This window comes from Carcharhinus amblyrhynchos, chromosome 6, assembly GCF_965287045.1.
Source record: "Carcharhinus amblyrhynchos chromosome 6, sCarAmb.v2.hapA, whole genome shotgun sequence".
In the NCBI taxonomy this organism is placed as follows: domain Eukaryota; kingdom Metazoa; phylum Chordata; class Chondrichthyes; order Carcharhiniformes; family Carcharhinidae; genus Carcharhinus; species Carcharhinus amblyrhynchos.
In genome coordinates this window covers 107,620,489-107,635,990 of record NC_137329.1, presented here as the reverse complement: position 1 = coordinate 107,635,990, position 15,502 = coordinate 107,620,489, and the positions used below count along the sequence as shown (strand labels likewise).

General features: G+C 43.5%; 1 protein-coding gene across 1 annotated transcript in view; it reads right to left on the bottom strand.

Moving 5' to 3' along the window:
• The window catches only part of ptprq (protein tyrosine phosphatase receptor type Q), a 171,285-nt gene that overhangs the window by 96,378 nt on the left and 59,405 nt on the right, over window positions 1-15,502 (bottom strand). Inside the window, exons 22-25 of the mRNA XM_080191499.1 lie at window positions 12,498-12,697; window positions 5,852-6,089; window positions 2,546-2,674; window positions 1,644-1,790 (exon numbers count right to left, since the gene is read on the bottom strand). Of these exons, the coding sequence (XP_080047625.1) occupies window positions 1,644-1,790; window positions 2,546-2,674; window positions 5,852-6,089; window positions 12,498-12,697 (714 nt within the window). The remainder of the gene's footprint in view (window positions 1-1,643; window positions 1,791-2,545; window positions 2,675-5,851; window positions 6,090-12,497; window positions 12,698-15,502) is intronic.

Genomic DNA, 15,502 nt, shown 5'->3' with positions numbered 1-15,502 from the left:
ATGCAAACTCATCTTGATACAAGAATTGCTAAATAATGAGTGAGTCCAAAATAAATGTATTAACTCTTAGACCAACATTCACTGACTTCCTGCAAGAGGCTGGAAATTGTTTTGATGTGTTGCGATTTGGTTACAATGAAAATGACAACATTCAGTAAACCATGGGTGGGACTTTCCAAAGCCTATCCCCCAGTGTAGAGATGCCGGAGTTGGACTGGGATAAACACAGTAAGAAGTCTCACAACACCAGGTTAGAGTCTTCCACAGAACCTTCCACACACCTGAAGAAGGAACACTGTTTCCAAAAGCTTGTGGGATTACTATCAAATAATCTGGTTGGACTCTAGCCTGGTACTGTGAGACTTCTTACTGTGTATCCCCGCAATGGCAGAGAAGGCCCACCATTCACCATCAGAAGATCTCGCTGACGTCAACGGTGTTTTGAGGTGTTCACTAGCCATGGAACCCATGACAGGGGGTATCATTAGTGGGACTGGAAGATCCAGCCAGCTCGAAGGGCTGGAAGTTTCAGCCCCTTATGATTGATTAATAATCTGCATTTTACATTATAGCGGTTTCATGTACTGAGTCGCTTCTGAAAAAATCTGGGGAAATTTTTGACCAATTAATTATGGTGGTGTAGGAGAGAGGGGCAGGGCGGACAGTGGAGAGAGTTGGATTTCCTTCACCTAAGGGAACACTTTTTCTTCCTCCTCCACCAGGATTTCCAGTACTGTGCACAGACACTGACTCTTACTCAGTCCTTGTGCCATATTGAAATTTGCTGCTGTGTGTCACCAGTGTGTAATTCACATGTATTGCTTAACAAAAATGGTCTAATCAGGACTTGAGTGTTAACTCTGCAGTTGTCTAACTTATTGTGCCGCAGGCAAGTTCAAATGAACACAATCTCAATTAGAACCAAAATTGTGTGTTGAAATCAAGCTTTCAAGGAGATGGACCTGGTGAATACAGTGCCTATTTAGCACATGCTTTTATCAAGGTGAGTTAGAGGTCCAAGATGAGTTAGAGAAATCTGTAAGTTTAGGGGAACAGTTCCAGAGATTAGGACAAAAACAGTTGAAGATGCAAAGGACAATGGTATTTTACACAGTAGGATCATAAGACATGGATGGGGTGGGACAATCTGAATAAAGCACTGTGTTCAGTTTGAGGGGCTATACCTCAGAAAGGATATCAAAAGAGAAAACGCTGGAAAATCAGCTTTGAGAAAGGGTCATCTGGACTCGAAACGTCAGCTCTTTTCTCTCCTTACGGATACTGCCAGACCTGCTAAGATTTTCCAGCATTTTCTCTTCTGGCTGATGAATTTCTTGTTCTTTTCATTCTCTTTAGCTACAGTTTAATGGTTTGTGTGCACATCATTGGTAGAACATCTCGGGCTGTATTTTATTACTGAAGACTATCAAATATATTGACAGCAACCAGGAGAATTTCATGAATCATCGCCCCTCCTGATCTTTCTTCGAATGAATACTGTGGTATTTAGGGAAGCTTATATTTCACTGGACTCATCAGATATGATAATTTAAATGAAAAAAGCCAAAAGGAAACAAGTTATAAAATGCTTGCTTTTTTTTCACTGATGTGCAATAATTTTCCACTAAATCTTTACTGGTTACCTTCTGATGCTGTAGTGATTTTAATGCTTGCTTTTGGTCCAAGTCCAACCACTGTCTCAGCAATGACAGACACTTCATACTTTGTAAATGGCAGCAGGTTCACAAAAAAAAACATAATCTCCCTGGTCTTGTTCTGCGATATTTTCCCTAAATTGAAAGAATATATATACTTACATTTAAAAACTGACACAAAATGTAACCATTTTCTACCATGTAGATCTGATTACTGTAATGCAGTTTTCTAATACGATAAATACATTGGGAAGAGTACAAGTATTTATTGACCTCAAATTACTTAATCAGATACAATGAAATGCATTGAATATGTTTTCTCTTAATAGGTATGATCAATGTCCATAATAATTTCACTTTTGTCATAGCATGTGATTGGGATTGAATTTTACGAAGCGCAAATCAGTATTTCACGGGACCTCAGGATGTGGGCTAGGAAGCAGGAAAGGAAAATAAATTGGGTGGGAAGGGGTGGTGTGCCAGTCACTGCCCCACTACCACATGCAGTAGCAGAGAAAACTGTAGAGAGTCCCCCCTGCCGTGAGTATGATTGTGGTCCTCAAGTGACCAAAGAAGAAAAGCTGAATATTGTTTAAATGGAGACAGAATGCAGAATGCTGAAATGCAGAGAGTTCTGAGTGCCCTTGCGCATAAATCATAAAAAGTTAGCAGGCAGGTACAGCAGGTAAATAGGAAGGCAAATGGAATGTTGGCCTTTATTGCGAGGGAGGTGAAGCATAAAAGTAGGAAAAAATTGCTACAACTTGGTGAGACCACACCTAGAGCACCCTGTTTTGGTGTCTTTATTTAAAAAAGGATATACTTGCGTGGAAACAGTCCTAAATTACATCCTTACTGGCCTGACTTACAGTGAAATGCATATTACTTACCTAATGGGCCATTGAGCTCAACTCTGTAAAAGACTCTTCCTGTTAATGTTGGTGGTGGACCCCAATTAATTAGGAAGGACTTTGATGTAATCTTACTCGCAGTTACGTTTTGGGGTGGTTCTTCTGGAACTGCAAGAAGATTATTCACATCTTTACCTCAGCAACCATTGACTATTCAATGTACATCCCAACTGATAGTTTATTTTTAAAGTTCGTTAGTTTAAGAATATATGAAATAACATAACAATTTAATCACCAATATATTGGGCGCATCGTCATTTAATTCCTAGCTGGAGAGTCAGGAACCTCATAAAACTGTGATGCTGTCTTGTTTAGTCTGGCCCTTTAAATTCAAGTGATGAGGTGAGGGGGGTGGTGTGGTTTGTCAGGCGACACTAGATCCACATGCTCACCCAATTTGGAGCAGTTCCCAAAATTCCATCCATTATGCCCTCAGCAGAACTCATGGAGAACTAGGAAAGAAGGCTCCACTGATGGAGAAGCCCAGCACATCAGCAGAAAAGAGAAAGCTGAAGTATTTGCAACAATTTTCAGCCAGAAATGCTGAATGGATGATCTATCTTGGCCTCCTCCAAAAGTTCCCAGCATCATAGATACTAGTCTTCAGACAATTTAATTCACTCCCCACAATATCAAGAAATAGAGATCACAAATCTTATGGACCTTGACAAAATTCCCCAATAGTAATTGTTGGGGTATGCATCACAAACCCCAAGGTATATTGTGAAGTTAGACTAGGCCCCAATAATTTGCCATTATGATATTTAAAAAAATCACAGAAATCAAACAGTGCAGAAGGAGGCCATTTGGCCCATCGAGTCTGCACCAACCACAATCCCACCCAGGCCCTACCCCCATATCCCCACATGTTTATCCACTAATCCCTCTAACCTACGCATTTCAGAACTCTAAGAGGCAATTTTTAGCATGGCCAATCAACCTAACCCTCACATCTTTGGTCTGTGGGGGGAAACCGGAACACCCAGAGGAAACCCATGCAGATACGAGGAGAATGTGCGAACTCACACAGACAATTACCAAGCTGGAATCGAACCTAGGTCCCTGGAGAGGCAAGGTTGAACAGTATAGGCTTGTATCCACTGGAGTCCAAAAGAGTAAGAGGCAACTTGATTGAAATTTAAAACCCTGAGGGTTCTTGACAAGGTGGATGTTTCTCCTTGTGGGAGAATCTAGGACTGGAGGTGACTTTCTAAAAGTAAGGGATCACCCATTTAAAACAGAGGTGAGAATTCTTTTCTCCCAGAGGGTAATGAGTCCTTGAAATCTCTTCCTCAAAAGGTGGTGGAAGCAGAATCTTTGAATATTTTTAAGTCAGAGGCAAATACATTTTGAATAAGTAAGGGGTGAAAGGTTATGGAGTACATAAGAACATAAGAAATAAGAGCAGGAGTAGGTCACCTCGAGCCTGCCCCACCATTCAATAAGATCATGGCTGATCTGAAAGCGGTTCCGTTCCACTTACCCGCCTGCTCCCCATTACCCTTAATTCCCTTATTGATCAGAAATCTATCTACCTGAGACTTAAGCATATTCAACGAGGTAGCCTCCACCGCTTCAATGGGCAGAGAATTCCAGAGATTCACTACCCTCAGAGAAGTTCCTCTTCAACTCTATTCTAAACTGACTCCCCCTTATTTTGAGGCTGTGTCCTCTAGTTCTTGTTTCCTTTCTAAGTGGAAAGAATCTCTCTGCCTCTATCTAGCCCCTTCATTATCTTATATGTCTCCATAAGTTCACCCCTCAGCCTTCTAAACTCCAATGAGTACAGGCCCAATCTAATCAATCTCTCCTCAAAAGCTAACCCCCTCATCTCCGGTATCAACCTGGTGAACCTTCTCTGCACTCTCTCCAAGGCCAATATATCCTTTCGCAAACAAGGGGACCAAAACTGCACACAGTACTCAACTTGCAGCCTCACCTGTACCTTGTACAATTGCAGCAAGACCTCCCTGCTTTTATATTCCATCCCCCTCGCGATAAAGGCCAACATTCCATTTGCCTTCTTGATCACCTGCTGCACCTACAGACTGAGTTTTTGTGATTCATGCTCAAGAACCCCCAGGTCCCTCTGCACAGTAGCACGTTGTAATTTTTCACCATTTAAATAATAGTCCATTTTGTTATTGTTCCTTCCAAAGTGGATAACCTCACACTTGCCAACATTATACTCCATCCAGATCCTCGCCCACTCACTCAGCCTATCCAAATCTCTCTGCAGACTTTCTGTGTCCTCCACGCAATTCGCTTTCCCACTCATCTTTGTGTCATCAGTAGATGGGAATGTGATGGTAAGATTACAATCAGATCAGCCACAAAATTTTTAAATGGCGGAGCAGGCTTGAGGGACTGAGTAGCCAACACTGCTCCAAATTTGTGTGTTCAAGTATGTTTTCATATGGAATATGACCTAGGCAACATTCAGGCTTGCGCTGATAGGTAGCAAGTTACATTAGTGGCATACAAGTCTCCAACATAAGAGAATACAATTAACTCTGTTCAACATTCAATGGCATTACATCGTTGAATCTTCCATATTAAAATTCTGAGAGTTACTATTAACCAGAAACTGAATTTTAATTTGATTTATTATTGTCCCATGTATTAACATACATGAAAAGTATTGTTTTTTGTGTGCTATACAGACAAAGCATACCGTTCATAGAGAAGGAAAGGAGAGAGTACAGAATGTGGCATTACAGTCATAACTAGGGTGCAGAGAAAGAATGATTTAATGTGAGGATCCAAATGAGCCAATTGCCGGAATGGCATGGCTCACAGAACAGAATTCTCCATTGGCTTCGGGAGAGGCTTGTGAAGAGGGATTTATGTCTGTGGAGATATTGTTCACACTGGAACCATAGAGATAATTAGCTGTTAAGAATTATACTTTGCCATGTTTAAATATTTTTAATTGATAAAAGTTATGCTAATTCTTTTTGTTTTATTTATCTGTGTTGTTGAAGAAAGAAGTTTGTTTTAATAAAAGCTCCCTAGTGGGGCAATTGAATTGTATCTGTGGCAAAATACCTCATGCTCACATTAATGCAAAAATAAAATATAAATAGTTGGGCTATAGGTTAACTTCTTAATATACTTTACTATACTTATACTAATATACTTAATATACTTTGGAGTTTCTGATCTTGTTCTTAACAATGTTCATAAGTTTGTATTTGCTTACAAAATATTGTACAAAGTAATGCACATTTTAAATATCCATAATATCAATAAAACCTTATAACAAAATATCCATTAAATACTTACCCCATTCTGGTGTTCTAAACAGAGTACTTGCGGTCTGGCCTTCTCCTTCTTTTGTGAATGCAGATACTTCACACAGATAGGTGGTGTATGGTTTCAGCTGATCCACCAAAATGCTGGCAAACTCAGCTGATCTGCCTTCCTGAACTGGATCTTTCAATACAGCTGTTAAAAATGCATCACTCGTCGGTGGAGGAGATGAAACCAATGCTGCAGCCATGGTGCTTGTTGGACTATCATCCTACATAGCAAAAATCATTTCTTAATCGCAAGTTAAACTGTGTGAATTACATCTTAATATTTAGCGACAGGCAGTTGGGTCCATTAATAAAACTGTGTTGGAGGGAAAGTATCAGGTCCACTGGCTTAGTTATGATCAGGTGAAGACCAAAATTGTCAGATAGCGAGAAACAAGTAAATTCAGTTACGACCTGCAATGCTTTACTTGAAGGATGACACATGAAGATTATTTTTTCTTCAGCCCATTAGTTCCAAATCCTGAAGCTCAGACTTGGGGCTGAATTTAACAGTCGTGGTGGTGAACTCGCTCTTAACTTTTGAATGCCTGGCTGCTCAATGGAACCCCCACTGGCCTGCGCATATACACATGTAACTGCAGAAGCATCGTAGCCATGCAGAGGCTGTTTTCTCACGGGAAGAGATGGCTCACCGGCCACAGAGCCACCTGCTGCAGTCATTTCCAGACACAATTTGATCAAATCCCAATAAGGCACTTACATGCTTGTCACCAAAGTTCCCGGGGTCTGCAAGGTGAGAGTTCCTGCCTCCAAGAGCTGCCTGCCAAATGGAGGACCGGCAGCTCTTCAGAACCAGCAATGCCACCAAGTGGCCACTACTGAGACTACAGAAGGCTGAGCACAAGAAGTGCTATGGAGATCCTGGAGTCAGCTATGTGAAGCAGCTCTAATTGGAGTCAGACAGGCAGAATATAATGAGGTGGCAGCAGTGTCTTCCTACAGGGGTGGTTCTTGTGGGGCCTACCAATGGGCACAGGCTGACTCCCACTCCAGCCTGCAGGGAGGTCAGCCAGGGCATAGCTGGCCACATTGCCACATGGCATAGGCCCCTCAAGAATGAATCCCTTAATTGGCCACCAGAGGCCAATTACGTTGACCTCCAGGCCATAAGGTTGTTCCCGACATTCCCCGCCTCTGACTCTCCACCTTGCGCCTTCCCACCAGATTAAATGGCCCCTCCTGCTTCACAGCTTGTTTAAATTCCACCCTGAGAATTTATTAACAAAATACAGATTTAGAAGCTGAATAATTTCTTTGGTTTAAATCATGCATTAAACAAACTGCAATATGATATAGCTTCTGTTCAATCCATAGCCTTGCTAATAAAATAATCCACTGAGAATAAAGTGAGCTTGACATTAAAATTGAAGACATTTATGTCTTCATAATGAACCATTACTTTTGGAAAGTTTCCAGTCGTAATGCTTTTTTCTACTTAAGAAATACATGATTTTCATCTGTCTTACAAAACATTACTTGCCCTTCTCATGCATACAGATGCATGAATCATTGAAATGCTAAACTATACAGCATTCTTGATGTCAACAATATTCTTTCACAGGAGTTAACCATAAATGAATACTGCACTCTGCATCCATGATTGTGGAGCAATAGGAACTTTGAAAGCACTTTAGGTTCTGGCGTACAGTGTAAAAAACGAATCTTTTCAGCAGGAAGCCATGTCATCTGTCGTGTGAACTGGTAGTTAAAGATAAATTCAGCAGCTGCAAGAGTAAATCACGAAATAGTTGTAAAGATGAATGATTAAATAGTTACAGGAGTGAAGGTAGGTAATATGGTGATTTTATAATTTCTCTTAGATCTTGGACCAGCATTAGTCTCAGAGGAAGCCAATTTACATTAAAACCATCAAACTGAAAGAGGCAAATGGAAGCCCAGAGCTATGGAATGTTAGATGGGCATCTGCAAACTATTGGCAAATCTCATATCAAAACTGTCTTCTTACAACAGGAACGAAGGATTGGAGTTTGGAGCTGTCATAGGAATGGGCCATGACCATTTTTTGATTAAAGTGCCTCACAAAAAAGGATCAAGTCAATGATCTGGTCGGAATTGTGGAACTATAGCCCATCTACACTACAGTGTAATAGAGCAGGCAGAACTGATTCACTTGTTTATCTGATAGAAAGCAGAGAACATAAGAACATAAGAAATAGGAGCAGGACTAGGCCATCTGGCCCCTCGAGCCTGCCCTGCCATTCAATAAGATCATGGCTGATCTGTTGTGGCTCAGCTCCACATTCCCGCCCTCTCCCCATAACCCTTAATCCCCTCTCCTATCAAAAACCCATCAACCTGCGTCTTAAAAACATTTAGCGAGGTAGCCTCCACCACTTCAACGGGCAGAGAATTCCAGAGATTCACCACCCTTTGAGTGAAGAAGTTCCTCCTCAACTCCGTTCTAAACCGCCTCCCCTTTATCTTGAGGCTGTGCCCCCTAGTCCTACTGTCCTTTCTGAGTGGGAAGAGTCTCTCCACCTCTATCCTATCCATCCCATTCATCATCTTATATGTCTCAATGAGATCTCCCCTCATTCTTCTAAACTCTAACGAGTACAAGCCTAGCTTATTCAGCCTCTCCTCATAGCTCAACCCCCTCAACTCCGGCATCAGCCTAGTAAACCTCCTCTGCACTCCCTCCAAGGCCAAAATATCCTTGCGTAAGTACGGCGCCCAAAACTGCACACAGTACTCCAGCTGCGGCCTTACCAATGCCCTATATAGCCGCAGCAAGACCTCCCTACTTTTATATTCAATCCCCCTTGCTATGAAGGCCAGCATCCCATTCGCCTTCCTGACCACCTGCTGCACCTGCAAGCTGGGTTTTTGCGACTCATGCACAAGGACCCCGAGGTCCCTCTGAACCGTCGCCTGCTGCAATTTTTCTCCACGTAAGTAATAATCCTTCCTACCATTATTCCTACCAAAGTGGACCACCTCACACTTGCCAACATTAAATTCCATTTGCCATTTCCTGGCCCATTCGCCCAGCCTATCTAGATCCTTCTGCAGACTCTCCACACCCTCCGCACAATTTGCCTTTCCACCAATCTTGGTGTCATCAGCAAATTTTGACACCATACACTCAGTTCCCTCCTCCAGATCATCTATATAAATGGTAAATAGCTGAGGCCCCAGCACCGGCCCCTGAGGCACTCCACTAGTCACCAACCGCCAATCCGAATAGCACCCATTGACCCCCACTCTCTGCCTCCTATTTGACAACCAGTTCTCTATCCACGCTAACACCCTACCCCCAACTCCATGTCCCCTGACCTTCTGCAATAACCTCTTGTGAGGTACTTTGTCAAACGCCTTCTGAAAATCAAGAAAGACCACATCCACCGGCTCTCCTCTATCCATCGCCCTAGACACATCCTCATAGAACTCCAGTAAATTTGTCAGACACGACTTCCCCTTAACGAAACCGTGCTGCGTCTGCTCTATCAAGCAATTCCCCTCAAGATGCCTCGCTATTTCCTCCTTGATGACGGATTCTAACATTTTACCTACAGAGGTTGGCCAGAATGAGCAAAATACTAAACAATATTGGATTGGGCAGTTGAAATAGTTTAATCTTTTTGCTACATTATTAGTTGGTAATGTCACATGGTTAGGACAGCCCAATTTTAGAAACAAAGAAACATAGAACATTACAGCACAGTACAGGCCCTTCAGCCCTCAATGTTGTGCTGAACTATGTCCAATCCCAAGATCAAGCTATCCCCTCCCTATCATTTACTGTCCAATAACCGCTTGAAAGTTCCTAAAGTGTCCGACTCCACTTTCACAGCAGGCAGTCTATTCTACACCCCAACCACTCTCTGAGTGAAGAATCTACCTCGGACATCCCTCCTATATCTCCCACCATGAACCTTATAGTTATGCCCCCCTAGTAACAGCTACATCCAACCAAGGAAGTAGTCTCTGCACGTCCACTCTATCAATCCCTCTCATCATCTTATAAACCTCTATTAAGAGGCCTCTCATCCTCCTCTACTCTAAAGAGAAAAGCCCTAGCTCTCTCAATTTTTCCTCATAAGACCTACTCTCCAAACCAGGCAGCATCCTGGTGAATCTCCTCTGCACTCTCTCCAATGCTTCCATATACTTCTTATAGTGAGGTGACCAGAACTGATGGTTGCAGCGTAACCCCACAGCTCTTGAACTCAAACCCCCTGTTAATAAACACTAACACACTACAAGCCGTCTTCACGGCTCTATCCACTTGAGTGGCAGCCTGCAGAGATCTGTGGATATGAACCTCAAGATCTCTCCACATTCCTTAGAACCCTGCCGTTGGCCCTGTAATCTGCATTCAAGTTTGTCCTGCCAAAATGAATCTCCTCACACTTATCAGGGTTAAACTCCATCTGCCACTTTTCAGCCCAGCTCTGCATCCTATCAATGTCTCTTTGCAGCCTGCAAGAGCCCTCCACCTCATCCACTACTCCACCAATCTTGGTGTCATCAGCAAATCTACTAACCCACCCTTCAGCCCCTTCTTCCAAGTCATTGATAAAAATCACAAAAAGCAGAGGACCCAGCACTGACCCCTGTGGTACACTGCTGGTAACTGGCCTCCAGTCTGAAAATTTTCCCTCCACCACCACCCTCTGTCTTCTTTGAGACAGCCAGTTACTTATCCAACTGGCCAAATTTCCTTCTATCCCACACCTCCTTATCTTCTTCATGAGCCTACCATGGGGAACCTTATCAAACGCCTTACTAAAATACATGTATACGACATCAACTGCTCTACCTTCATCCACACACTTAGTTGCCTCCTCAAAGAATTCAATCAAATTTGTGAGGCAGGACTTACCCCTCACGAAACCTTGCTGACTATTCTGGATTAAACTGAATCTTTCCAAATGATCATAAATCCTATCTCTCAGGACCCTTTCCATTAACTTACCGACCACCAAAGTAAGACTAACTGGTCTAGGGTCATTCCTATTTCCTTTCTTGAAAAGAGGAGCAACATTTGCCACTCTCCAGTCCTCTGGCACTATCCCTGTGGACAGTGAGGACCCAAAGATCAAAGCTAAAGGCTCCGCAATCTCATCCCTTGCTTTCCAAAGTATCCTAGGATGTATCCCATCTGGCCCAGGGGACTCATCCACCCTCAGGTTTTTCAAAATTGCTAACACATCTTCCCTCAGAACATTTACCTCCTCCATCCTATCAGCCTGTATCACGTACCCCTCCTCAAAAACATGGCACCTCTCCTTAGTGAACACTGAAGAAAAGTATTCATTCAACACCTCACCTATCTCTTCTGACTCCATGCACAAGTTCCCACTACTATCCTCGACTGGCCCTAACCTCACCCTGGTCATTCTTTTATTTCTAACATAAGAGTAAAAACCTTGGAATTTTCTTTTATCCGACCCTCCAAGGCCTCCACATGCCCCCTCCTAGCTCTCCTGAGCCCTTTCTTTAACTCATTCCTAGCTACCTTGTAACACTCAAATGACCCAACTGGACCTTGTTTTTTCATCCTTACATACACTTCCTTTTTCCTCTTGACAAGACATTGAACCTCCTTTGTGAACCATGGTTCCCTCATTCGGCCATTTCCTCCCTGCCTGCCAGGGACAACATTTTGTAACAGATTGCGGATTAGTATTTACCAAGTAGCATATTGATATATGTTTGTAACTTGCTACCATTTACAAATTACTATACATTATTATTGTACAAACACAAGATCTTTTAAAATAACCAGTGAGTGGAATTCTCCAATGCTTCTGCCGATGGCTTCATTGGCAACTGGTGGAAAGGTTTTGGCAAGAGGTCCAAAAATCGGTTTAATGCCCATATGAATTTCCTGTGGAATCTTCCATTGGTGCCCGCCATGGTGGATCGGGAAACCCACTGATGGCTAATGTGAGACTGATTTGCATCCTGCGAATGGGAGGCAGAAGAAGGCCCAACCAGAATCTTCCTATCATGCCTGATTCTCCGCAATGCCAGACAGAAAACTTGCCGATTCAGAACACATCTGGAATAACATGCTGTGTAATAGTCATGACATACCTGAAGAGTGCCAGGATTTGGGTTGGAGATGGAAAGAAAACCTGGATACCAGAACGCCACAGCAGTGTTGGGCGGAGCATCTATCAGGTGGATCTTCCAGCTTCAGTGCTATCGAGGAGGTCCACCTTCCAGCCTCAGCATGTTCCTGGAGGTCCACCTGCTTTTTCACAAGGGCCCATCTTCTTCTACATTTATCCGTGATGTTGGACACCTTTTAAATATGGCGCCCATATACAATGTTGGGGAGCGTGCGTTCAGATGCTAAAACCACAGATACCTAATTAATGAGGGCAGGGCAAGAAGATATAGCATGGTTTCCACGGTGAGACTAACACTTCTCGTCCCCGTCCCTACCACAGGACTTAACTCCCAGATGGGAGAAATCTGCTCAATGATTTCAGCAAATTGTGAAACAACAGTAAATGTATTTTAACTTTATCACTCTGCCTGCCATGACATTCGGATACAATATCATACATCACTAAAATAAATACACTACGTCAGCCATAAGGATTTTAAATGCATACCTTCAAACTCTTGTCACCTACCTCACATTGTGGTAATGTGTTTGGGAAAAGGGTATCAGCGTTCACTGATATATTCTTCGTTATGTGACCATATCTTATAGTCTTTATAATTATCATGAAATGTGTAATTTTTCCATTTGGTCGTTCAGGTAAGAACCACGTCACATTAGCAGTTGTATGGTTGACTACTGTTGCAGTAAGAGATGAAACTGGCCCAGGAGCTAGGAAACAAGGGTTTGAACATAAAAAATGAATGGTTTAGAAATCTTTCCCTGCAACCTGTAGATTTATCAAAAAGGTTCTAATTCACACAAACAAAAATGTTTAAATTAAATAATCATCCATCAAACTTAAAACATAATGGCTTGAATTCGCCAACTATTCACATCAGCGGGATTTTCTAGTTCCGCCAGCAGCGCACCCCTGCCTGTGGGTTAACGGCCGGCGTCGGGTGGCATCAATGGGAATTTCCACTGACAGCAGAGAATCCCACTGCTAGCAAACAATGAACCACCTCTCACTGGAGGGAAACACGCGGCTGGGAGGCTGGAAAACCTCACCTAATGTTTTAAAACATAAACATTATGAAACAAAACTATAATTTATGCAATGAACATAATTGGGCCATTGTTTTAACATCACACCCAGTTCCACACAGCCACATGAGTGACCTAATTGACGTATACAAAATTATGAGGACTTAGACAGGGTAGACAGGACAACCTTGTTTCCCTGAGCTGAGGGATTAATTACCAGGGGGCATAGATTTAAGGTAATTAGTAGAAGGTTTAGCAGGCGCATGAGGAAAAGCTTTTTTCACTCAGAGGGTGGTGGGCATCTGGAATTCACTGCCTAAGTTGATGATTGAGGCTGAAATGCTCAACTCATTGGAAAGGTACCTGGATCTGCATCTGAAGTGCTGTAACCTGCAAGGCTATAGACCAGGTGCGAGAAAGTGGGATTAAAATGAGCAGCAAGTTTATTTTTCACTTTTTTGAATGGCGCGTGCATGATGGGCTGAATGGCCTGTTTTGGACTGTAAATTTACTATGATTCTATAAATGTTTATGTCTCCATCTAGAAGTTCTCACACACTTCCTTGGGGTTGAAGAGGATGGAAGACCTCTCTGCCTCATTGACTCATCATGCCGACCTTTCTCCTCACAGAAAGAAAGATGGGTACACTAAGTTTTCTCTCTAACTCTCCTCCAACTTGCTGACAAGAATTAATTAATTGAGCAGCAATCAAAATGGTCACTTTAGTTCAGAAATATTCCTTCCTATGCCACCCAGTGTAAAAGATATGCCTATTCCATTTTCTATTCAATTAGGCTTCCTGCTGTTGTTAGTGGATGAAACTAACACATCAACATCAATGCAAACTTCTTGAAATGTATAAACGACTTTACCTACAGTCTCAAATTGAGCAGTACAACAATTTTATTAACTATTTCACCTCATATTTCAGCAAATAAACTTAAATCATCAATAATCTTGGGGATGATTCTCTCAAAAGTGCTGAATTGGTGGGAAAACTGTTCTAGATCATGACTGTTTTTTCAGTGCAACTTCAGACTTGAATCTCCCCACTCTGTACACTGCAGAGGTCACAATCGTGAATACCGTTAAAAACCCAGGGTAGGGGAGGGGGGGAGGGCCTATTCTCGCCAGAGTCTGATAGTTCTGCAACTCTGCACATGCGCAGTGGTCCCGATCTGTCAGTCACACCGTTTGCTGGTCAGCTCAATTGCTGGCCAGCCCGAGACCACTGCAGTGCTGCCCCTCCAGCACCCCCCACCTCATGGCCTGATTGTGGCTCCCACAACAATTCCCAGGCCAGCCCTGCACTCGCCCCTCCCCACCCCACCCCAGAGCATCCCAACGTCCAGCCCAACACACCGCAGCATTGGTGATCCCCCCATTCCCTTCACCCCGGCAGACCCCCCTCCCACTGAACCCTTGTAGTTAGAGCCGCCCTTCCCAGGAGGCAGCCCCCACCCACCCCCCCCCCCCCCCCCCCCCCAGCCTCAATTGCTGGCTCCCCTCCAGCCCAGACCGATCCCAATGCAAAGTAGCAGCAGGATCCCCCACCCCCACCAATCGCCCCTAGGTTCCGCCCACAACTAACTGTGCCCACTTGGTACTGCCTGATGGCTGATGGGCTGTGCCCCCTGGGCATGAGCACTTTGCTCCTTGGGCACTGCCATGGTGCCCATGATGCCCGGGGGCACCACCCGCCCCCGCAGCCCGACCCCTTGGGGGGCCCCGATTGCCCCCCACTTCATTCCAGCGAGGTCTCCTGCTAGTTCCCCGCTCATGGGCAGCTACTTTAAACAATGCCTGAATGAAGTACTCCTGGCTGGGTGAGAGATGCTATCGGGCCCGTCAAGTCCATGCCAGGCCCAATAATTGCATTTAGAATACATTAAAAATATACGTAAAACATATTCAAGTGGCTTACCTCACTTCCCACCAGTTTTTGCGCGTTCCCGGCGACACCATTTTCTTCCATAGAACCATAGAACATTACAGCACAGAAACAGGTCTTCTGGCCCTTCTTGTCTGTGCCGAACCATTTTTCTGCCTAGTCCCACTGACCTGCACCTGGACCATATCCCTCTACACCCATCTCATCCATGTACCTGTCCAAGGTTTTCTTAAATGTTAAAAGTGAGCCCACATTCACCACTTCATCTGGCAGCTCATTTCACACTCCCACCCCTCTCTGCATGAAGAAGCCCCCCCTAATATTCCCTTTAAACTTTTCCCCCTTCACCCTTACCCATGTCTAGTTTTTTTCCCTTTAGCCTCAGTGGAAAAAGCCTGCTTGCATTCGCTCTATCTATGCCCATCATAATTTTATACACCTCTATCAAATCTCCCTTCATTCTTCTACGCTCCAGGGAATAAAGTCCTAATCTATTCAACCTTTCTCTGTATCTCAGTTTCTCAAGTCCTGGCAACATCCTTGTGAACCTTCTCTGTACTCTTTCAACCTTATTAATGTCCTTCCAGTAATCAGGTGA